Raw genomic sequence first — 23,913 nt, 5'->3', positions numbered from 1 at the left:
TGAATCTGGCCCCCTAATTGTGAGAGAAATCATGTAACTCCATATTTGGGTGTGTGTAAACCTGATTCGGAGGTACCTTCACTGCTGCTACTGACCACGGTGTTCTGCAATGCAGTGTTGCAAGGAAAAAGGAAGGTTCTTTCAGAAACACTAACTGGCATATGGTATTATCATCTAGAAAGTTCTGGATAACCCTGGGAAAAACCATAAGAACTTACAGGAATAATCCAGTAAGGCACACAATGGCATGTTTATGTCATTTCCCCATAGCCAAAGAGTAATAAATTTGAAACTGTAATACAAAAAAAAAGATTTCAGATTAATTTCTTGAGAAATAGACCTCAAGTTTGATACCCCTAGTAAATTAATAGAGCTAAACAATGATAGTGTCTGCTAACATAGCAAAATCAATGCCCTAATGTTATAAGCCTTTTAGTGAAAGAAGACAGTATGCCTGTCAAACATTCTTGACAAGAAATATCAAACCTCTGTCTGGATTGAGCCTTTAGATCTAAACATTAAGAGGAAACATAACTGCACATGAAAATGTTTTGAAATGACACCTCAGACTGAAAACTGAGGACAAACCAGTTTCCCAACTAAATAAATTGCAAAGAAAAAATTTTAAAAACACAATCTTGGAAGACACTTAGAACAGATGCTCATAAAAAGCCCAAATTTCATCAACTGATGAATGGAGGTGTTGGGGTGTATACACATAAGAGAATCTTATTTAGCAATAAAAAGTAATTAAGTACTAACATAAGCTACAATATAGATGAACTCTGAAAATATAACTGAAAAAAAGCCAGCCAGAAAAGAGGGCAAACTGTATGATTCCACTTACATGAAACAATCAGAATAGGCAAGTCTGTAGAGACCAAAAGTAGATTAGTGGTTATCAGGGGATAGGGGTACAGTTGGGAGGACTGGAGAATAACAGCTGATGGGTATGAAGTTTTTCTTAGCAGGGGACAAAAATGGTCTAAAATTAGTTTGTGGTGATGCACAACCCTGTGAAAATAATTTTAAAAACCACATTGACCTATCCCTGGCTCCTTCCACTCAGCAATAGAGGGCAAATCGCTCAGCAGCAGCTCCTCTTTTCTGCGCTGTGAAGAGGTTGCTACAGCCCACTATTCCAGCCTGTCTGAGCTCATACTGAATCTCTGTTTTGTTCTTTAACATATTTGATACACATATACTGCCAATTTTGAGCTACCATGTGCTAGGGGTGAAACTTAGTATCCAGATCAGATGGGTGGAAACATTCATACAAACCCACAACCCAAGCCACAGCACAAGGAGAAATTCACTTACTAAAAAGACCCCCATAAGACAGTGGAAGAGATATCCTGCCCAATTAATGTGTAAACTTCAACAGAAATACAACTATAATCAGAAAATAAGGCAATAAGATGCCTCCAAAAATTCCCAAGTCCCCAGAAGCAAATCCCACAGATAGTGATAAAATTCTTGAAAAGAATTTAAGAAACTGACAGTTAAAATGATCAATGAGCTCAAAGGCCCTCTATGAAAAATCAACAGCCGATATCACACTAAAAGATCAAAAACTGAAACCCTTCATGATAAAATCAGGAACAAGACAAGGACGTCCACTATCACCACTCCTGTTCAGTATAGTTCTGAAAACAATAGCCACAGTAATTAGACAAGAAAGAAATAAAAGGAATAAAGATAGGAAATAAAGGTAAATTGTCATTATTTGTGGATGACACATGCTACTCTATAGAAGACCCCCAAACTCCACCAAAAGTCTTCTAGACTTAATAAGCAAATTCAGTACAGTAGCTGGATACAAGGTCAACACACTAACATCAACAGCCTTCCTGTACAGCAACAACAGACTCACTGAGGAACTGGAGAAAAAACTCCTTTTACAAGGAGTTTTCATCCAAAAAAATGAAATACCTGGGAATCAATCTAACAAAAGAAACCAAAGACCTCTACTCTGAAAACTACAGTACACTGAAAAAAGAGATCGAAGAGGATATCAAAAAATGGAAAGTTATCCTTTGCTACTGGGTAGGAAGAACCAATATAGTGAAAATGGCCACACTTCCAAAATTGCTATATAGATCCAAAGCCTTCCCAATTGAAATGCCAACAGTATGCTTCACAGACTTTGAGAAAACAATCCAAAAAATCATTTGGGAATGAGAAGAGACCCAGAATAGCAAAAGCAATTCTAGGCAACAAAGACAAGGTAAGGGGTATCACAATCCCCAACTTGAAACTATACTACAAAGCTACTGTGCTAAAAACAGCATGGTACTGGCAAAGAAACAGACCTGAGGATCAGTGGAACAGATTACAAGATGCACAAACAACTCTAGACATACTCAGCCACCTCATCTTTGACAAAGGAGCCTAACACCCTCACTGGAGGCAAGATAGACTCTTTAATAAATGGTGCTGGACAACTGGCCATCAACTGGAGACTGCATAAAGAAGATTTTTTTTTATAAAATGGAGTACTACTCAGCCATAAAGAATGAAAACTAGAGACATTTACAGCTCAATGGCTGCACACTGAGGCCATGTTCTTAAGTGAAATAAATAGGACACACATGTAAATACCAAATAGTTTCTCTGGTGCATGAAACTGAAAGTGTAAATAAAGAGTCAAAATGTATAATAGATAAAGTGAAATAGGAAGAAAAGTTCTAAAGGGGAAGAGGAAGTGGGAGGAGTAGGGGAAAGGAAAGAAGGTAAAGGAAAAAAATGTAAGAAAAGGTAAAAATGGAAACAAAGTCTTTGTAAATAGGGAGGGTGGAGGGCTTGGAGGGCAGGGGATTGGGGAAAAACTAAGAACCAAGATGTATCATGTAAAGGTAGAAATTCCCAATGATGAATGTCATCATATTGTATACCTAAAATGTAATAATAAACTTAATGAAAAAATAAATTAAAATTTAAAAAAAGAATTTAAATGCCTTCATATGCCTTATAACCTTCACTTGCTACATTTGAAATAAATCATTTATATATAAAAAACGGTGCTGGAAAAATTGAGTTTCAACTTGCCAAAGATTAAAATTAGACCTAAATATCTCACTATGCAGTAAACTAAAATCGAAATGCATCAAAGATCTAAACATTAAAACAGAAACACTAAACTGGCTGGAAGAGAGGTTAGGTAGAACTCTTGAAGACAATGGTGTGGGTAAAGATTTCATGAACAAAACCTCAGTCACACGTGAAATAGCTATTAAAAAGCTTCTTCACAGCAAGAGAAACCACCAACAGAATAAAGAGACAACCCAAAACGTGGGAAAAAATTTTCACCAGCTGTTCTTCCAGACAAAGGTCTACTATCTAGAATATATATAGAACTTAAAAATATCAGACCTCCCAAATTTAAAGACCCAATACAAAAATGGGCATATGAAATGAACAGACATTTCTCAGTCAACGAAGTAGAAATAGCAAATAAACATATGAAAAAGAGTTAAGCATCACTGATTATTTGAGGGATGCAAATGAAAACAATCCTGAGATTCCACCTCCCTCCAGAAGGAATGGCTGCTATCAAGATATCAACCAATAACAAACGCTGGTGGGGCTGTGGGGAAAAGGGAACCCTTCTCCACTGTAGTGGGAGTATAGAATGTTGCAACCACTGTGGAAATCAGTATGCAGATACCTCAAAAAACTAGAATTAGAGGTCCCATTTGACCCAGCTATTCCCCTGCTGAATATCTCCCCCAAAGATTTACAAGAATCATACTACAGTGATATATGTGCACCCATGTTTATACTGGCACAGTTTGTAATAACTAAAACTTGGAAACAGCCCAATTGCCCATCAACTGGAGAATGGATAAAGAAGATGTGATATTTTTTAAAAATAAAATTGAGTACTACTCAGCCATAAAGAATGAGAAACTAGAGACATTTATAGGAAAATGGATGCACATTGAGGCGCTACTCTTAAGTGAAATAAATAGGACACACACATGTAAATAGCAAATAGTTTCTCTGGTGTGAGAAACTGAAAGTGTAAATAAGGATCAAAATGTGTAACAGATAATGTGAAATAGGAAGAAAAGGTCCAAAGGGGAAGGGGAAGTGGGAGGGGTAGGAGAAAGGGAAGAAGGAAAAAGAATAAATAGGAGAAAAGGAAAACATGGAAACAAAGACTTTGTAAATAGGAAGGGTACAGGTGTTGAAGGGAGGCCAGAGAAATAGGGAAAAAAAATAAGAACCAAGATGTATCATGTAAAGGTACAAATTCCCAATGATGAATGTTATCATATTGTATGGCTAAAATGTACCAATAAACAATGAATAAAAAAAAAAGATGTCAACCATCTGCAATGAATGGTTCTAATTTGGATCCTTGTTCAAATAAACATAGTACAACAGAGACTAAACTTTAACTGAGTATTTGATAATTTAATGAAATAACTATTGATAAATTTAACTGTGATAAGGTTATTAAGTGCTTCTTAGTGATAAATAAAAATATTTATGATGAGATGATGTGATACTTGGGATTTGCTTTAAAATACAGTGATAGAATAGACATAAGGACTGTGCAGGGATCCAAAGGCCAAGACCTCCCAACATTGAGACTGGCTTCTCTGTACCATCCTGTTTGCTCTTGCAAGTTTGAAATTTCCCACAACTAACTGATTGAGAACAATCAATGCAGAGGTGAGCAACTGTTTCTACAGCGAAAGTGAGCTGATGGTCACAGAAAACATGCAGAAATACACAAAGGTGGCCAATAAGTACTTGAAATGATGCACAACCTCTGTCATAATTAAACACACAGGGTGAGTACAGTACAATGAGATATTCTGAAAGAAAGAAAAACCATTACTCATGTCATTTTTTATCACAACTTTTATTTTAGTCAATAGTGACGACCTCTAGAGAGTAAGGGTGAATTGCTAGAAGTGGAGGGAGGAGAAAGCTGGTTAATTTTTCATTGTGCACATTTCTGTATTTTTCTAACATGAGGATGTGTTAATTTTAACTTTATAATTAGGACTAGGAAAAAACATCCAAGTGTCCCTCACCTCCCACTGTGAAGAAAATGATGCAGAGAACGCAGAAAGTAGCTCACTGGGATCACTAGGTAAATGAAATGTTTATACAAAGTAACAATAAGGGGAAGGGGGATGCAAACATTCAGATCAAAACACTATCCAAGACATAAGGAATTCAAACAACTCAACAGCCAAGAAACAAATATCCAATTTAAGAAATGGGTAAAGGTCCTGAATAGACATTTCTCCAAAGACAATATGTAAATTACCAATACTTATATGAAAAAAATGCTCAACATCACTAATCAGGGAAATGCAAATCAAAACCACAATGAGACAACACCTCACATAGGACAGTTATTAAAAAGAACAAAAGAGGGCCAGGAATTTAGCTCAGTGGTTTCGCTGCCTGCTACACAAGCACAAGGACCCGAGTTTGATCCCCGGTACCAAAAAAAAAAAGAAGACTCCATTTTGGGAGGGGGTTGTGTAAGACTGAGACACAGAACAACTACAGAACAACTCTACTTTAGTGTTTCAGTGTTATCCTCCCAGTGACTGGGTGACAGGCAGCCATGGTAGTCAGCTGCAGAGAAGGTACAAGCTAGATCAGGAAGGACATGATGCTGCTCTCCATTATGAGAAGCCAGACCCTGCAAGTGTGACTTTCAAAGGTGGCTGGATCTGAAAGTGCTGGCATTAGGTCCATCAGTCTGTGAATCCTTCACCCACTCCTTACATCCAGTGAGACCAATGGCCTGATTGCTCTTCCCATCTATCAATGTGAGCAAGGACATACCTTGGCTTACATAGCTGACACATAGTCTGGGGTGTAAGAAAGAGGGGCCACCTCACAAACCCATAGGTCATGAAGCTAGGCAGAGAAAATCATGACTTGCCGGAGTCCAAGACTGCAGATCTTGGAAGAAACCACTCATTCAAAAATAGAGGAATTTCTTTTAACTCAGATTTTATTTCTCCTTCATTGGTTTTTTGGGGCCTGGGGGTTTTGCTTTTTCTTCTCCTTTTAACTTTTTCCTTTTGTTTTCCTTTATTTTACTGTTCTTTTCTGTTACTTTCATCTAACACCATTAATTTCCTTTGACTCAAAAGGATTCTCTCACTTTTCTCTCATCTTCCAATGATTTTTAAAATTCTGCTTTTTTCATTCTTTGGTTCTCCACCCCTTCCGTCTTTACTATTATAACAATAGGGTTTATGACTCTTTGGATAGCTAGCTAACTATATTTTTACTATTGGATACTGTTTTATTATTAATGGAGGAATTGTTGTTGCATTTAGTAGATATTTACTGTATGTCAATGTTTGGTTTGTCTTAGTGTTTACAGTATACCCCATCCAAGTTGTGGTTCAGAATTCATGGACTCAGATTTTTCCTTATAACCTAACTAATAATTGTTCATGGAAACTCCCACAATTTCGTGGAAACTGCAAATATTCTCCACCGTTGCTTTTTTTGGTGGGAGGTTTACAAGTAGCCAATCTGAGAGCGTTACTCAGTTCTCCTTGCTGCCGACTGGCTGCTGCCATTACCCATTTCAGGCATATGCACCAGCATTCTCGCATAACAAGTTGCTGTACCACATGTAACTATCTTGAGTGTCCTCGGTTTTGTTCTTCTTAAAGCTCTAAGATCCCTAACATGCTGCCAAAACACCCTGTACTTCCTAAGCCTTCATTAATACAGTATTTTATTGAATTAAATTACAAAACTGTGGGAGACATAACATATTTAGGGTTTAAACTATAAAAATAGGCATTTATAGGCATTTTTCTGGCCATACATGAAATTGTTTTTCCACAATTTCCAAGTGCTCTAGGAATGTAGCCTCTACAAATTTCGAGGGTCCTCTGTATACTATAATTATAGATCTCTTTTCTGTAGTTAAAGGTTCATTATTGGTTCTTAGAATGTATTAATAGCCAGTTTGTCTTTGATGCTATTATTGTTGCTGACTTCACTGCTAATGCCAAGTGACTCAGTTGTTGTTATTAACTGTTTATCTCTGTACGTCAATATCTGGATTGCCTTTGGGTCATTAACAATATTGAAGAGAATGACAGATGTGTTACCAATGAACTATGAGCGGGCTACATGGACAAGAAGTGCTCATTTAAGGAGAACTCTATTTCTGGACATGTGAGAATGGGGACAGTGGCTCTACAGGAAATGAAGTCACAAGAAATTCAGGCCAGAATAAGGTATTTAGAGAGTTATGACAATGTTCCAGAAGAAGATGACATGACTGTATTTAAGTAAATATAATTTTTTGAACATGAATAAATGTAGATTGTTATACATGAAAAAGTAAGACACCCCCTGAAAATAAGCCCTACTGCATCTTGTGGAGCAAAACTTAATATAAGACTTGAGGTCTTATTTCTGGGGAACTACAGTAAGAAAAACCCATGTCATGATTCACTGCTGAATTCTACAAGAACTTAAAGGAAGATCTAATGCCAGTACATCTCAAACTCTTTAATCAAAGTGAAAGGGAAGGAGTACTGATCTCCAAACTTATTCCTGGAAGCGACCATTATCCTGATTCTAAAACCTGACAAAGACCGAGCCAAAAAAGAAAAGTACAGGTTAATCCCTTTCATGAACATAGACACAAAAATCCTCAATAGGATACTGGCAAGCAGAATAGAACAAATCATCAAAAAGATCACATATCATACATCATACAAAGTAGGCTTCATTACAGGGATGCAGGATGGTTCAACATATGTAAATCAATAAATGCAACACATGAGATAAACAGAAGGAAAAAATCACATGATCATCTCAATTGGCACAGAAAAAGCCTTTGACAAAATCCAACATCCATTCATGATATAATAAATATGAATAGGTATAGAATACATATAATGATATGAAGAATAGGTGGAGAATGTCAGTATCTCAATCTAATAAAAGACACTTATGACAAACCTGTCAACAACATATTGAATGGGAGGAAAGCCAGGTATAGTGACACACATCTGTAATTACATCTCTTGGGACTGAGACAGGAGGATCACCACGAATTTGAGGCCAGTTTGAACTAGGATAGTTAAGTTCAAGACCAGTCTGAACTACACAGTAAAACCTTGTCTCAAAGGGATCGGGGGTGGAGGGTGGAGGGAGAGAAAGCTTTCCCTCTAAAATCAGAAACAGATGTCCTGGTGGCACAGGCCTGTAATCTTAGCACTTGGGAGCCTGAGGCAAGAGGACTGCCACAAGTTCAAGGCTAGCCTGGGCTACATAGTGAGCTCAAGGCCAGCCTGTACTACAAAGTGAGACCCTATCTCAAAAAATCAAAAAAAAAAAAAAAATCAGGAAAAGGACAAGAATATCTACTATTACAACTTCTGTTTAATAAAGTACAGTACTCAAAACATTAGCCAGAGCAATCAGGCAAGAGAAAGAAACAGAAGGGATATGTATAGGAAGAAAGAAGTCAAATCACCATTATTTGCAGATGACATCTTCAACAGAGAAGACCCAAAAAATTCCACAAAATTAGAACAACCAATTCAGCACTGTAGCAGAATACAATATCAAAACCCAAAATCAACAGCATTCCTGTACAATAATAATGAACTCACTGAGAAAGAGCTTAGGAAAACAATACCATTCACAATAGCATCAAGAAAAATTAAGCATGTAGGAATTCACCAAACCAAGGAAGGGAAAGACCTCCACAGTAAAATCTTTGAAGGAGATTAAGAGGACATCAAAAAATGGAAAGATAGTCCCTGTTCCTGGATACGCAGAACCAGTAGAGTCAAAAATGACCATACTGAAAACTAGCATACAGATTTGGTGAAATCTCAAAATACCAACACCTGCCCCAAAATATAAAGAGCAAAATAAAAGACAAATAAAAACAGGAAAGATAGATCTTTTGCAAATTTGACGGGGACAAAGAGATGGAGGTGGCAAGAGGGGAGAAAGGGGATGAAAAAAGAATTGAGATGTGTTATGTACATGTACTAACTCCCCGTGAGGAATGTCATCATTATGGCAAACATGCACTAATAAAAAATAAAAATCTAAAAAATAAAACAATTCACAGCAGCAGAGATAGTGGTTACCAACATCTGGGAAGCAAGGGCAACAGTGAGTTGTTGCCGAAACAATACAACATAAGTCCCAGAGAGCTCTTGTACAGGACGTTGCTTATAATTAATAGTACTATATTGTATATCTGGAAATATGTCGAGTGTAGATGTGATTAAGCATTCTTATCACAGTATAACTGTAGCTGTTGACAAACATCAAGTTTCCTTTTTGCTGCTACAAACTAGTCTTCACTGGACTCTTGTTCCAGTGAGTCCCTCAGGCCCATTCCTAACAGTCAGTCCAATAAGTCAGAGTAGATGTGTACCAATACTTTTGGGGAAATTATGAAATTGCCCTCTTAAATTCTGTACTGACTGTGAGCTCAATTCCCATACCTTTACCATCTATGTTCTAACTTTTTCACCTTACTAATCTAATAGGTAAAAAGAGACTGAGGCTATAAACTTCGTAATTATTAAGTCTTAAACCTGGGCATCTCCGTGGATCACAAATTCCAGTTCTAGGACTGTTCCCTAGGAGAGAACCCAGAATGGAGGGCAAGGTGTTCACTCAGCCAGTCTAGCGGGATGTGGACTTCTGCTTAACATACTCACACTATGCTTCAATTTTTACTTTTTTGGGGGGATAAATAATGAATACATGCTTATTTTTAAATCTTCAAATACTTAATAACTCCTTCTCACCCTTTGCCCTGAGTGGCTTTCAACTATCACTAAAAGGCTGGCATGTCTCATGAACTTTTTAGTTGAATATTTTTAATAATTTGAAGCAAAAATGTGAAAGCTGATTTAATAACAAGGAAAAGTGCATGTAATTATTATTCTTTTAATTTACAACACAGATGTAGAGACAACAACACTCTTATGTTTCACCTAAATCTGACAATATTTTACTTCAACTACTTTTTAGTTCCTCTGCTGCAGCATTTTCAAGTATAACTTTCATTTTCCCCTCAAATACTTCAGTACTGGCGTCTGAAAATTAAAGACATTTTCCACAATAACCTCCCAATAGAGCCATAATCTCCAGGTTGCAGTCATTTTGCAGGTGGGAAGGGGACCAAGGGATGGAGGGAGAGGACAGAGAGGGGAGAAGGGGAAATAAAAGGGACTAAGATGTAATATGCATATATACCAACTCACCACAATGTATTTATGTATTGCAAATATGGACTCATAAAAAATTTAAAATAAAGCTGTAATCTCACAAGATTAACAGCTCTTAGAAACTTTAGAACTTTATATAATTTGAAATAATTGGAGACTTTATATCAAAGTTGCAAAAATAGGGTACAGATCTCCCACATGCTCCTCACTTGCATTCTCCCTCTCATAATATTCCTAATATGGACAATAATCTTGACCCTTGAGAATTAACTAAAATGCCTGTGCACAAGGTTGTTCTCCTCCGGGCACATTCTTACTTCTATCTCCTTCCTTGTCCTTCACATTTCCAAGTTATTCAAGTACTACCTGTTTTCTTAATGGGAAGAAAAAAATGAGATACACAAAACATCATTTCAGTGCTACATCAGCCAAAGACTCAATTTCTTGCCAGCACCTGAGGTGTGGACCCCATGGACTCCCTCCATAGAGCACATGCAGCAATCTCTGCACAGCCCTCTTCCCCCACGCACTTCTCTCCATTTTAACTACCATTACTTCCTGGTCTCATTTTACAAACTCCTAGCACAAAGATCAAGATTAAAGTCTTTCTAAGCTTTATCTAACCAACTGCATCCCAGAAAACATTTCTGGCCCTAGGATGGTGACTCAAGGATAATCACATTTTATTGTTTGGTGCTGGGATGGAACTCAGGCCCTTGTGCACTAGGTAAGTGAACTACCACTGAACTACATTCCCAGAAACAGAACCACATTTTAAATGCTAAAAATTCCTACCTAACTGTTTCTCACAAAGCCTTTACCCTTAGGTTCTCCTACCAGTGGACTTGAAGGGCCACATCTGAGTTTCATCAACAAATAGATATACGCCATCACAACCCAAGAGGCTCGAAACATCCAATTAACGGTGATGCCAGTTGTCTTTTATAAAGTCTTCTAGTGCTGCTGAACATGAGCACGTTCAATTAGGAAGAATGATTCTAAAAGGCTCTTAAACACAGTGAATGCCACAATAAATGGTGTCTGTTCCCATCTTAATTACTCTGTCCTTGGCTAAGAGCTAGCCCATGGATGTCACAGTCACTTTAAATGAGTTTTTGGTGCTCAAGTTATTAAAATGAATTACCAGCCAGTGTGGTGGCATGCACTGGGAATACCAGCTTTTCAGGATGCTAAGACAGGAGTATCATTTGAGCCCACAAGTTTGAGAGCAGCTTTGACAACAAAGTAAGACCCTGTCTCTTAAAAACCAAATCAAACCAAAAGCACATAAACACTAAGCCCCAGTTCTACACTGGGCAACTGGAATGGGTGGGGAGATAGCAGGGGTACCCTTGGCCATGCCTGGAATGGCTGTGTGAGGTGTGGACTGGAGAAATGCAGGAAGCTTGCAACCACAAGTGTTATGGGCATATGCAGTGGGTCAAATGGTGGCCACCCCTGAAAAATATCCATATATTGGAATTTCTGGGACCTGTGAATGTGACTTCCAAAGAAAAGGTCTTTGTGGATATAATTAAGTCCTGAATCTTGAAATAAGAGATGACTTGAGATCATCTATTGGCCCTAAACCCAAGAGTTCTTAGACACACAGAAGAGATTTGGTAGAAGAACAAGAAGCAAGCATGGTAGCATACACCTATAATCCTAGCATTTGGCACAGGCAGAATGGTTTCAAGTTTGAAGCCAGTCTGGATTACGTAGTGAGATCTTGTCTTAAAAATTAAAAAGGGCTGGGCATGGTGGCTGGTAAATTTATATTTAGATGTTCCCCATGGACCTCATACACTCACAGGCAGGGCTTTTGGAAGGTGATTAGATTATGGAGGTTTATAACTGACTTGCTATTAAGGGGTGGATCTGGTTGGAAGAGACAGGTCACTGGAGGTATGACTTGGAAAGGTTTATCTCCCTTCCCAATTTCTCCCTTTACTCTCTCTCTCTGCTTCCTGGCTTCTATGATGTGAGCCTTCCACCGTGCCCCTGTGCCATGTGTATTGCCTTAGAGCCAATGGACTATGAACTGAAACCTCTACAAACTGTGAGGCAAAATACATCGCTCCTTTCATTTGTGGATGTGGGGTATTTTGGCTCAGTGACAAAGAAAGTGATTAAAACAGTGGTACATACCTGTAATCCTCTGGGAGGCTAAGGCAGGAAGATCATAAATTCAAGCCACAAGCTTGGGGGGATCCAGTCTCAAAATAAAACAGAAAACAAGGGCTGGGGATGTAGCTTAGTACAAAGGCCCTGTGTTCAATCCTCAGTATGGGTGGGTGGGGTGGGGTGGCGTGGGGGTAGATAATAAACTACCTATAATCCTAACACTTAGAGTGAAACAGAAGAATAATGAGTTCAAAGCCAACCTAGGCTACTGGAGATGAAGCCTGATACTGAAGTGAAATAGCTCCCTGCCAAAGAACACCAAAGATTGCTGGCAACCACTGGAGTTTGGCAAGAAGCAAGCAATGGATCCTCGCCCCTATTCCCCTTAACCATCACCACAACCAATCCTTGGGAGGGAGGTGACATCTTGATCTTGGAAAATAGCCTCCAGAACTGTAAGAGAAGAAATTTGTTTAAGCTACCTAATCTGTAGTAATTCATTATGGTAGCCATGGGAAGTGAACACAGGATATTATGCTATTGTACTCATGTTTTAAAATTTCCATAATTTGCAAAAGACCAACGACACATTCTTCATGGATGAAGAAAGGCTGTGGCAAGGTTGCAGAGACCTTACACAAGGATTCATGCCAGTGTGGCTCAAGGTCAGATCAAAGTCCCATCCCAGCTCTCCCACTAAATGAGTCCCTGGCCCTCCTTCTCAAGTCCCCTCTCAAAATAAGGGATTCAGGACCTTTCCACGGATCATCCAGATGGCACCTGTCACCTTATACTATCTATCATTCAGCTTTCAATACACCAATGCAGAGGCCTCCGGTTCTTCTTCCTGCCTGTCTGAACATGTTTCTTCACAGAACTCTTCTTGTGTGGACTTCGTCACCACTTCTTGTTCTATAAACTCAAGTGCATTCTATAGTGTCTTGACAGCCACTCTGCATAAAACCAGGGCCCAAAGGTACATAGAGAAAATGTGGGCAAAGAGAGGGCTTAAGTGGGAAGAGGTTGAAGGGGAACTCACCTTCTTGTGGGGCAGTGCCCCTTTTGTGTGACTTCAGATCAACTCTCCATGGGAGAGCTAGAGGTAGGGCAAGAGAAGTGGCCTTTGGGGCTACCATGTCTAGTTAGTGGAAGGAAGGCTTAGTCACTTGCCTAGGACAAGGGAAGGATCTCACTGAACACTGAATAGCCTGGCCTGGCCCCTCCAAGTCAGACTCATTCACAGGGAGTCAGCATGCTCCCAGTAACAGAGCCTCCCATTATCATCTGCAGCCACCCCAATGAGTACTCACAAGGCCTGACTCCTGAGGCTACATCTGCACCAAATCTTCCAGAGGAGACTATAGTAACCCTACGGTAATTTAAGGCCTGATATACCTCAAAGCTATCAGGTCTCCCACCTGAGAAGACTCTAAGGGCTTTGTCTTTCAGGCTTGGCCTAACAGCAGCCCCATCCTGACCACTCAGAGGCATGCAGGCAGTGTGACACAGAGGGTTTATTTCGACCATATTAGCTCGCCATTATTCCACGCCTGGGCTCAGCAAGCCTGTCTGTGGTAAGTCCCCTCTTCATTTTCCAAGTCCATACCCTGACTGACCAGCAGGCTTACTCAGCACTCAAGAACACTCTCTTGCGTGAAGTGTTTGTATAGGGGTGCCAGCGCCATTCCACGTCTGCTGTAGCCTCTTGCTCCAGTGTGCCCAAGCGAATCATGTACACTGCAGAGAGAGAGGGAGGGACATTATCGCCTGCCCAGAAACCTCTACTCCATTGGCTTCCCCATGGGTGGGGGAAAAAGCCCAAAACTTACACTTTAGCTCAAAGCGAGGCCCGACCTCTGTCAGTTCTATGTTCCGGTGGTCGGTCTTCTTGTAGACATGGTGCCTGAGAAGCCAGGGTAGGAGTGTGGGTTGGCTGCAGGTATAGATCAGCCATAGCAGCACAAAGGACACAGAAATCATGATAGCAACTCAGGCCCAACCCATGAACCCACCGGAATGAGATGTAGTCGTCCTGATTTGCAAAGGTAATAACCCGGTGGCTGTCATCTTTGGGCACAGGGAACAGGTATCTGAGGATGTCAGAGACCTGAAGCACAAGGAAAGAGTGGCAAATGCCTGGCCTGGCCCCTAGCCCTCTCCCCAAGAGCCCCAGACTTACCCGTTTGCCCAGATGAGAGGAGAAGCCATGGAAGATGAGGTGGGGCTTAGCCTCTGACATGGTTCCCAGGTCTGGGATGTCATGCCGCATGACAACATTACATATTGTGAAGTAAGCAGTGGGGCCAAATGGCAGGTGGCTGATAATGAGTCCCACTGTGGAGGCCAGGCAGACCATCAGAGACAATGTCTGATCTCAGGCCACTCCCAGACTTCTCTCCATCCCACCAACCTTACCAGGCGTGCCTCGATGTTCATGGACAACTAAGAGGTCAGTGACTCCATTGGCTTTGCAGGCTCTCACCAGTGCCCCCACCTCATGTCGGCCTCTGTTCATGCGCTGGGCACCAGGGAACACCAGCTTCAGTTCCTATACATGGACCACAGTGTCCCATTAGGCTTAGGGCCACTGATGCTAGGCATCTCCTCTCACTGCCTGCCAACTGGTACCTTTGCAAACATCTTCAGGCGGGAACTGGGATCTCGGGAGGTAGTGATCATGACCTTGGGATCCTCAACCCCTGCCCATCGATATTCATCATCCACGTGGCTGGTCACACCTGTCAGGAGCCCAAAGTGCAAGAATGTCACCCTGTCTTGGATGTGAAATACTAACCTGGAAGCGGCAAATCTGTTTGAGAAAATGTTCAATGATGCGAACATGCCATACCCACACTGGTCAAGAGGGCAGCCATCAGCCCACTGGCTACAAGTACAACGAGATCTGAGGAATGGAATCTCAGTGTTGGGAAGATTTTGCTAAGACCTACTTCTTTCCTTCAAAACAAATACCTATAATGTTTATGATTCCTATTTGTTGAATAATGCAATGAATGAGATTTGGGCACTAAAGATGTGCTGTGTTAGGGATACTATCCTGCCCCGGTGGACACTCCAGTGGGGATGACAACTAATAAAGAAAGTGGAGCACTACTGTGTTGCACAAATGAACTGGAAGTACTGAAAGAAAGCCCCTGTGGTGCCATCTGTACAGGCATAAAAGCTCCTACAGGACAGACAGTTCAGGAGCAGCTTCCATGTACAATTTTCTCAGGTGGGAAAGTGCACTTTGTGTCTGGGAAGGGGATGGGTGCCACTGGGCAGAGGAGTCAGCTCAGCGTTGGGAGTTACACTGTATAGTACCTTCACCACCAGCGTCATCAAACTCCAGGGACCCCTGTAAGGCCAGAGCCTCCCGGCGTAATTCAGTGGGAATGATGTGGTTTTCTGCAGAGAAAAGACAGAGGGGCCAAATGAAAATCAAGTAGGAAGCCCTCGGTTTTTATCACACTTAAGCAGTAAAACGTTTTTTTCCAGCTGTGACCCCAGATAGGTTCCAAAAAGAAGTTTCACAGCCTCTTTGTTACCAGCCACTTACTCATATACTCAGGTTTGCCTGCTTGCTGCTGACCCAATCAAAGGAGGCCATATATTTGGGTAAAAAGGAAAAAGGACATATTTAAACTCAGCTCCCAGGAGGTGGAGGGGCCCGTATGTCTCAAATCACCATCTCACCATCCACAGGTGGGCAAGGTCTTTACATTAAGGAACAGAGGAGAAAGAGAGCACAGAGAGATACAGAAATGTACATCTGCACATTTATCACTTTCGGCTATCTTCAGCTCATTGTTCCCTTTTCTGTGGAAAGGAAACTGGGCTCCAGGTTTCCTCTGGTCAGCACCTGAATATTCTAGTTCATTCATCTGGGAGGAGCCCACTTTTTTCTAAAGAAAAACCAAACCAAACCAATACTAACTTTTAAAGTTCCATTTTGCAGTGCCGGCTACACCTCTGGGTTTTATAGAAGCTTCCTTTATCTTTCTGTGTTAGCCTCTAGAGGCACTGTGTCAACCTTAAAAGAGCATAGGGGGCCAGGATGTAGCGAGGTCAGCCGCACAGCACCTGGCTGGCAAGCAAGAGATTCTCAGTTCGATCTCCGGTAGCAAAAAGGGGGGTGGGGGATAGGGAAGGGCGATCAAGCTGTAAAACTCGGAACTTCGGCATGTGACAATTAGTACCAACACATGAAAGGAACACTGAAAAGTCAACAGGAAGCCCCAACAGGCAAGGAAAATGGCATGTAAATATTGAAAATATCCTCGGCCACAGTAACACAAAGACGTTTTCTTGCCCCGCTTGGGCTGGGCAACAGTACCTTCGAGCGCGCGCCGGACCTTCTCCTTCCTTTCCAAAGCGGTGCACTGCGCCTCCTCCCGGGCCTTGCGGTACAGGTATTCGCGGCGCAGGCGGGCCTCGCGGCGCAGCTAGACAACAAAGAAACAGCTAGCAGGATCAGTCCGGACGACTCTCGAGGACCACAGTCCCAGCCCTCCTCTAGACCCAGACTCAAATACCTCCTTACCATCCTGAGGGCCACTTCCACGTGAATCTAGAACTATAGGTGTCTCCAGCGTCTGGGAGTCCTCGCTTCCGCCCTCAACCTGGAGCTTCTTAGGCCCTAGGGCCGGCGAGAATGCCCGATGTTAAGATGGCAAACAGCGGAAGTTGTAACAGCGTAGTCGTTGGAGAAACCAATAAACTGTAGTATGTTATCACGTGGCTCGCTACCGCCTTTAGTAAAGATGTCTGCCCACAGCTTCACCACTGGCTACTTCGGTGGAGGATGGCCAATTTTAATCCGAAGAACCGCTGAAACAACCACAACTGCGGCTCGAAACAGCCATCAACTGCAGAAGTCGCACAGCGAATGACTGTTAGAATTGTTTAAAGCCGCTGCTCCCTTAGAAAGGTTCTCATCCAGCTTTGTTTTCTTTCATAGCCTGCCTTTAAAGTTTTAAAAATTCATAGCTTCTGGAAGCGATAGAAACCACCCTTCGCAACCACCTCGCAAACAGTCGGTTGACTGGTTCCTTGCGGGAAGAGTCGGGGTCACAGGTTGCTCCGCGTTGCTTGGGAAGGTTACTGGCTTCCGGGCCACGAATGGAAACGCCCTTTGGGGCGGGCCTCGCGAACATATTGGTTGTCCTGCCGGCGCGACTAGCGGTGATTGGACAACCTGAAAGGCGACGGCTCCTTAGCCTTAGCGTAACCGAGAAGAGACTGTGGCTGGCCATGGCTGGTCAGGACCTGCGGAAAGAGCTGGACTCACTGCTCCTGCAGCTGCTCAGGGACCTGGAGGAGCTGGAGGCGAAGAGGGTGGCGCTGAACACCCGGGTGGAGGAGGTGAGCGTCTGGGGAGGGAGGGAAGGAAGGAAGGTATACAAACGTAAACTGAATGTCCACACTCTTTCATCTCTTCAGGGCTGGCTGTTGCTCGCCAAGGCTCGCTATGTCATGGGTACCAAGTCGGTCGGGCCCCTGCAGTATCCCTCTTGCATGGAACCTCGGGTCTTCGTGCGAGCCAGGTGAGGAACCGGCAATACTGAAGTGGGTAGGTGGGGCCCAGGCTCAGATCATCGACGGTCTATCATCCCTTCTTGTTCTTCAGCGAGAACCAGGACACAATGCAGACATTCAGGCTGGTGAGAGCTGACGCCCAGACTCCAGAGGAGGTGGAGCCTCGAGAAGCAGGTGAGTTGCCTTAAAAGTCATGAAATAGTTGAAAAATGACTATTCAGGCTTTGGCAATAGAGAGAACTCCCCTGAACTGAAGATTGCCATAGGGAGGTTTTGCTTTAGACTTACAGGGAGGATTAGAGAAGTTATATGTGTGTGCCTTACATTTGGGATAGTTTTGCAATCAAAGGAAGTCTCAATCAGCTGATCAGAAGATAAAATATTCACCTTTGTGTCCGGTTATTTTGGAGGAAAAATCTTCTAATTCCAGTGAATCATTCCCGGGATAAAGAATAGGGGCTTGGAGGGTCTGTGTCAGATCTTTTGGCGTGTTCAGGTAAAATGAATAAGGTCAGTATGTGGCCTTGTCATGGGCAAATGACTCATCTGTGGGTTTTATAGGAGCCATGAGAGAGAATGGACAGGGTATTTGAATTATAAGGGTGGTGATGTTTCCATGAACACAGAAGTTTGGGAGGGTTTTCCTGGCTATTTTAGTTACTTGTTTTGAGGACACAAAACCTGACACAACTTAAGGAAGGAGAGATTTGGCTCACTTTCAGTGCACAATCAGCTAGCTCCAAGGGAGGGTGTTATGGCAGAGGGGAGGACAGCTGCACATGATGTGGTGGACAGGAAGCAGACAGGGTCAAGGAAGGTACCAGGAAGGGAGATACAATCTTCCAGGTCCATAGGAACCACCTCTTCCAATCAGAGCCTGCCCCCACCCCTTAACAGCAAGTCAGCTGTAACACACCCCCATAATTCAATCGCCTTCCAAAAACCCCACCTCTGAGCCCATGAGGCTCTTGGGGGACATCTAGATATAAACTATAAAAGCATCCTTCAGTGTTTTGCAGAATCAGAGATTAAACTAAGCTCAATGTTGTCACTAAGACAATAAAGGCCAGCCTCTAGCCTTTCTTTCCTCAGCGCTGCGCAGGCGGAAGGGCCCCAACAAGTCTCCAGAACCAGAGCTCTCTGCAGCCCCACAGGACCCCCTGAACTGGTTCGGAATCCTGGTTTCTCACAGTCTTCGACAGGCCCAAGCCAGCTTTCAGGATGGTAAGCAGATCTGGCTAGTTGGCCATGTGGCCCTGGATTAAATTCTGGCCCTCTGTCTACAGAGATCGCTTTAGTACTAACACCACGTTAAGGCTTTGCAGGTTTTCTCCATTGCAAATGTTTGTTGCATTCTGCCGTTTATTCCAAAAGCATTCATTGGCTGATTGCATCATTCTAGGCTCATGCTAGCTGCCAAGGATACAGCAAGGAACAAAAAGGACAAAGTTCCCTCGTGGAATGTTTATTCTGTAGAAGAGAGAAAGGGAATGCACAAGTAAATAGGCCTTTAATATGATGTAAGTCTGTGAAAATTGTTATTAAAAAAAGTAATATAGGATGGAATAGAACAGGAGTGGGCTCGGGAGTGTTGCATGAAGGGTTAGGGAAAGTCTCTGAGGAGATGAAGGGAAGCTCTCGGTGTTGTGGGGGAACTGTTCAAGTCAAAACGATTCTGAGGGGAGATGTGTCTTGTGTGTTGAAAGAGCAGAGAAGAAGCCAATGGGCCAGAGTGGAGTCGGTGCAAGAGGAGTGCCAGTATCTGTGGGCAGGGGGTCATGGCTTGGGTGAAATAACTCCTGATTGAGGACCTAAGAAGCTGCGGTATGGCTTTGAGCTGAGGATTAGGAAGTAGAACTCAGGTTAATAGGACTCCTTTGGGCATTTGGTGGAGACAGATTGGATGGCAAAGACCAAAGTTTCCAGGAGCAGATGCAGATAGAAGTGGGGCATTTTGAGAACCTACCAGTTTTGAATAGAAGCCCCAGCACTTATGGTCAGATGGATGCAGAGGTGGGAAGAAAAAGGAACCCAAGAGAGAAGGCTGGGGGGATGGAGCTATTCTCACTTAGATTGGGCAGGCTGTAGAGTAGAAGCCAAGGGGAACGTGAGAGGTCAGTGTGGTGCATTCTTGTGTGCTGTGTAGTGTCTGCCAATGCCCAGATGCGACATCTTGGTCGTAGTTGGGGTACCTGCCTCTGGAGTGTGTAAGATCTTGGGCTGGAGAGAGATTTGGGAATTCACTCTGTAAGTGCTGGTGTTTAAATCCTCAAGTTGTTGACACAGATTCAGGGTTAAAGCTGAGATGGGATGAGATCAGAGTGGGCCCAAGAATGTGGATGGAGCTATAGGAAAGGAGACTGAGGAACAGCACCTGGAGGGTGGGGTGTCCCAGATAACAAGAGGAGGAAATGTTACCTGGAAAGAGTGATAAGATGTACTGCCAAGTAGGAGGACTGGTTGATGTGAAGCTCTAGATGGCAAAGGTGTTGGCAAAAGCTACCTAGAGGTTGATCCAAAGTCTGTATCACTTTCAGAAGCAAAGAAAAAAGATGGAGGGAGAGTGGGTAAGAACAGCAAGGAAGTATGATGATGGAAGGAGGAGGGAAATGAGCCCACAAGGAGGTGTTAAGATCTGAATTTTCATTCTTGGTGGGTGATAAAGGGTGTTAAGGAAGCTTTCTGAAGAGGTGGCGCCTTAGCACAGACCTGAAGCAGGTCAGAGTTTGGGTTCAGTAAGCTGCAGAAGTAGCCAATGCATGGCCATACCTGGAATGTTTTAGGGATAGGGTGGAGGCCAGAGAGACCTGAAGCCTTTGCAGTCCAGGGGGATAGGCTGAGGTGTCCAGAACTTCCTGGGTCATGTTTCACACCACAATATCATGGTGACATTTTCTCTTTCTTCTCCAGCCCTTCAGCTAGCTGCAGATATAGCCAGCCTCCAGATCCACATTGACTGGTGTCAAAACCAGTCCCAGGGGCTACGGGAGAAGCTCAGGCAGCTGGATTCCGGTGCTGCTTGACTTGTGTCCACAGAGCCAGACATTGAGCACTGCTGTTCCTGAATGTGGCTGCCTTATCTCAGGCCTTCTTTCTTCACAGATAGCCCCTACTCCTACCACTTTCTGGAATTGCATCCTGTCCTTTCCCAGAGAGTAAAAATAAATACAATTGTCATTACTTCCTACTCATCTGCCTCAAACCCACTTCTGGCTCACAGGAAAGTTAATTTCTAACAAATTTAAGATGTAAGGAACTCAGCTCATGTTTCCCCCAAAATAAGAAAGCAGAATTGCTTTTCATTAAAAAAATTTTAAAATTTTCATGCAAGGGCAGTTTGTTTCTAGTATTTTTAAAAATTCTTTTTTTTTCTCTAGCTTTTTTCTCCCTCCAGTATTGCCTTTTCCAGTACAACGTAAATCAGACATCTTTTTATGCTGCTTTTTCTTTCCTAAGAAAAGTACTGTATCTTGAAGACAAACCATTCCCAAGAGTAATGATAAAAATAATATTAAAACAACTTTAAAGGTAAGCCACCTACATTACCTTGATGAACTAAAAACAAAAGCAGTTGACACTAAGACAGCTATTCCAAATATGTGTCTAAACAATTTTAAAAACTGCTTATTTATTTAGTAAGAATGCACCCTTAGTCCAAAGTAACTATGTTTTAAAATTTTTTTGACCCAACAATTTATAAAACCCCTTTTAATTCAACTTAATAAAAATGATACCTAGAAAATATTCCACATTATTAAGTCTATCTTTAAAAAATTTCAGATTCTGAAGTATTCCTAAGGCATGGTGTTCTGGAAGACAAATGTGCTTCTGCTGGCATTGTGTTACACATGAAGCAGTGTGGCAGGAACTGTCCTCTGATGCCGTGGGACTGAGAGAACTCAGATGTAGGCTCCCAGGGCGGTATGGAGCTCTGTAAGACACTGGACCAGCTGCTGAAACTTGAGCCTCTCCTCCGGATCTAAGGCCCAGCAACAGGCCATCACAGCAAATAATTCATCAGGACAGTTGATTAGCTGGGCTATTCGGTAATCATCTTTTAGGTATGTGGCCATCTCAAAGGGGTCAATGTCCACATAAGGCATCTGGCCCAGAGTCATAAGCTCCCACAGTGTTACTCCAAAGGCCCACACATCACTAGCACTAGAGAACTCATTATTAACCAGACTTTGAAGAGCCATCCATCGAACTGGCCTGTTTTCATTGTCCCCCAGACAGTGATAGTCCATAGGGAACAAGTCTCTGGAGAAGGCATTGTCTGTGATCTTAACTTGAAGTGTGTCATCAGTGACACAGTTTCTAGCAGCCAGGTCTTTGTGGATGACTTCCCTTCTTGCCAGGTAGCTCATTCCACAGGCAATCTGAATAGCCATATGTACCAGGTCTTGCTGAGAGATTGCCTGTGGGTTATTGGCCTCTACTAATTTGCATTGCTGTAAAAACAATTTAAGATTCCCCCAATTCATGTAAGGCAGCATCACCATGGGCTTTTCTCCTGTACACATATGAGTAATAGGAAGAAGATTTCTGTGTTGAAGACCTCGCAGCTTATAGCTTTCTGTCAGCATCCTGGTTACCTGGATCTCAGAGGCATGATCTTTAACTGTTTTTATAAATGTATGTTTTTCTTTATTTGGATCTTTTTCATCCACTAAAATTCCACGGAAAATACGCCCAAAGGTACTTTCTTGGAGAACATCTTTTAGTGTTATCCTCTCCCTGGATATTGCTATATCCTTCACTTTGGCTTTGGCTTCCAAAAGAGTGACACTTCTCAGGTTGTTCTTCTCTATCCGCAAGGTTGGATAACCTGAGGAGCTGGTGATGGGAGTTGCATTGTTGGGTGTGTTGGCCCTCAGGTACTGAGTTGTCTGGGTGGATGGCTGGGACAGCCCCTGGGAACTACTACTGGCACTGATGCTGTCATCCAGTTCAATTCTTTCCATACTATGAAGGTGCAAAACAGCTAGTATTATTGCTACAAGAAATATTACTGCACAACAAACCCCTACACTGATATAAAATACAGACGTAGAAGTGGTTGGAGCTGCATGTACAGGATCCTAAATAGTTCTGCTAGTGTTTTTGTCCAATGCTGAAGTTTTTACTTAAGTTTTTTGTAGCACATTTTCCTTCGCTTAAAATTTAGGACTAAAATTTTTTGAAGAATTTACTGTCAAGTTGAGCTGCATTAGTATCATAACTTCAGCATCTACTTTGCCAGTACAAGAAAGCGCAACCTGAAACACTGATAAAGTGCGTGGAACTTCCCCCCTGAACAGAAATGTTGACCTGGAGCATGTCCATGGCCACAAAATTGTCTACTTGGAATCCAAGTTTACCTTCAACCTTGGACTTTGCATGCATACCAAGTGAAGTGCAGGACATTTGTCTCACTGGGTACTAACAGGTTAAATGACAGCGTAGTGACTAATGTCGTTTCTCACAAAATGAAGTTCTGCATCAAGACCAATGAGCCGACGCACCTCGTCCTCGCTCAGCTAGAGGCTCACGCTGGGCCCCGCGCCCGCGGGCTGCAGGGCCAGGGGTGGCGGCGGCACCGGGCATGGGCAGCAAAGGTAGCAGAGCTAGCAGCTGGGGAGGGACCCCCAGACCACGGGCTCTGGAGAGGCGGCCCCGGCCCAGCCGCCCAAACCGCGCCGCCCCGCGCATGGCTGCCGCTGCCGCCGCGGAGGGGAGCCCGCCGCCCGCCGTGCGGCCACCCACCCCTGGCTCCGAGCCCCTCGCAGCCCCGAGCCGGGGGCGGTCACCCAGCTCATCGCACCGGCCCGTGACAGCCAGCCGCAGCTTCAGCGCGCCGCCGCCGCCTGCTCGGCGGCTGCGTCCACGGCTGGGGGCTGTCCGCGGAGGCGCGCCCGTGCGACCTCTGCCCCACTTAATGCCTCTTCTTAAGATGTTTCCTACTACATGTTTCTAACTTTGTAAGGTATGAAGTTTGAAGAGGCCAACTGAATAATGTTGAAAGCCACTTCTAGGCCTGAGTTCCCATAGGACCTACCCT

The 23,913-nt window shown here is 42.9% G+C and overlaps 2 protein-coding genes, 1 long non-coding RNA gene, 1 other non-coding gene and 1 pseudogene across 8 annotated transcripts; 1 reads left to right on the top strand and 4 right to left on the bottom strand.

The window, feature by feature from the left end:
• Positions 1-9,917: 9,917 nt before the first annotated feature.
• Positions 9,918-12,511, bottom strand: LOC147829894 (uncharacterized). The gene is made up of 2 exons (XR_015446334.1): positions 12,363-12,511; positions 9,918-10,082 (listed from the first exon to the last, which is right to left on the bottom strand). It is a non-coding gene; the product is annotated as an uncharacterized LOC147829894 (long non-coding RNA).
• A 1,321-nt stretch (positions 12,512-13,832) lies between these two features.
• On the bottom strand, positions 13,833-17,094 carry Imp4 (IMP U3 small nucleolar ribonucleoprotein 4). 2 transcript variants are annotated; one of them, XM_004835983.4, is made up of 9 exons: positions 16,879-17,094; positions 16,672-16,780; positions 15,660-15,743; positions 14,967-15,076; positions 14,754-14,886; positions 14,518-14,672; positions 14,351-14,445; positions 14,168-14,241; positions 13,833-14,075 (listed from the first exon to the last, which is right to left on the bottom strand). In XM_004835983.4, exons 1-9 carry the CDS (start codon positions 16,879-16,881, stop codon positions 13,963-13,965), a joined length of 876 nt encoding a protein of 291 aa, XP_004836040.1. In that variant the 5' UTR covers positions 16,882-17,094; the 3' UTR covers positions 13,833-13,962. The 2 variants fall into 2 exon arrangements, with proteins under 2 accessions (XP_004836040.1, XP_087054760.1); XM_087198634.1 differs by having other exon boundaries at positions 14,351-14,672; positions 16,879-17,069.
• LOC147829893 (small nucleolar RNA SNORA26) lies at positions 16,232-16,381 on the bottom strand. The gene has a single exon (XR_015447497.1). It is a non-coding gene; the product is annotated as a small nucleolar RNA SNORA26 (small nucleolar RNA).
• Positions 17,095-17,430: 336 nt separating the features above from the next.
• On the top strand, positions 17,431-21,838 carry Vma22 (vacuolar ATPase assembly factor VMA22). Of its 4 annotated transcripts, none has more exons than XR_001184217.3 (6): positions 17,431-17,699; positions 17,778-17,881; positions 17,965-18,047; positions 18,966-19,097; positions 19,276-19,393; positions 20,784-21,196. XR_001184217.3 is itself a non-coding variant. In XM_021266439.2 (6 exons), exons 1-5 carry the CDS (start codon positions 17,457-17,459, stop codon positions 21,397-21,399), a joined length of 711 nt encoding a protein of 236 aa, XP_021122098.1. In that variant the 5' UTR covers positions 17,431-17,456; the 3' UTR covers positions 21,400-21,401; positions 21,654-21,838. The 4 variants fall into 4 exon arrangements, 3 of the variants coding, with proteins under 3 accessions (XP_021122098.1, XP_021122094.1, XP_004836041.1); XM_021266439.2 differs by lacking the exons at positions 19,276-19,393; positions 20,784-21,196 and adding exons at positions 21,251-21,401; positions 21,654-21,838; XM_021266435.2 differs by lacking the exons at positions 19,276-19,393; positions 20,784-21,196 and adding an exon at positions 21,251-21,617.
• Positions 21,763-23,564, bottom strand: LOC101705438 (inactive tyrosine-protein kinase RYK pseudogene; annotated as a pseudogene).
• Positions 23,565-23,913: the final 349 nt, after the last annotated feature.

This window comes from Heterocephalus glaber, unplaced genomic scaffold (genome assembly GCF_053883595.1).
Source record: "Heterocephalus glaber isolate CG9 unplaced genomic scaffold, H.glaber_assembly_v1.0 deba00000347, whole genome shotgun sequence".
NCBI lineage: Eukaryota > Metazoa > Chordata > Mammalia > Rodentia > Bathyergidae > Heterocephalus > Heterocephalus glaber.
The sequence above is the reverse complement of the archived record's forward strand: the minus strand, read 5'-3'. Positions and strand labels throughout refer to the sequence as shown.

Excerpts from the sequence above, each read along its gene's own strand:
- Imp4 (XM_087198634.1), bottom strand. Across the intron at positions 14,887-14,966 it reads GCCTGAAGATGTTTGCAAAG|GAACTGAAGCTGGTGTTCCC; the intron begins GTACCAGTTGGC and ends GTCCATGTATAG. Across the intron at positions 14,076-14,167 it reads GCCTCGCTTTGAGCTAAAGT|TGTACATGATTCGCTTGGGC; the intron begins GTAAGTTTTGGG and ends CTCTCTCTGCAG.
- Vma22 (XM_021266439.2), top strand. The coding sequence starts at position 17,457 with ATGGAAACGCCCTTTGGGGCGGGCCTCGCGAACATATTGGTTGTCCTG. Across the intron at positions 18,048-18,965 it reads GGTGGAGCCTCGAGAAGCAG|CGCTGCGCAGGCGGAAGGGC; the intron begins GTGAGTTGCCTT and ends TTCTTTCCTCAG. Across the intron at positions 19,098-21,250 it reads CCAAGCCAGCTTTCAGGATG|CTTTTTTCTCCCTCCAGTAT; the intron begins GTAAGCAGATCT and ends TTTTTTCTCTAG.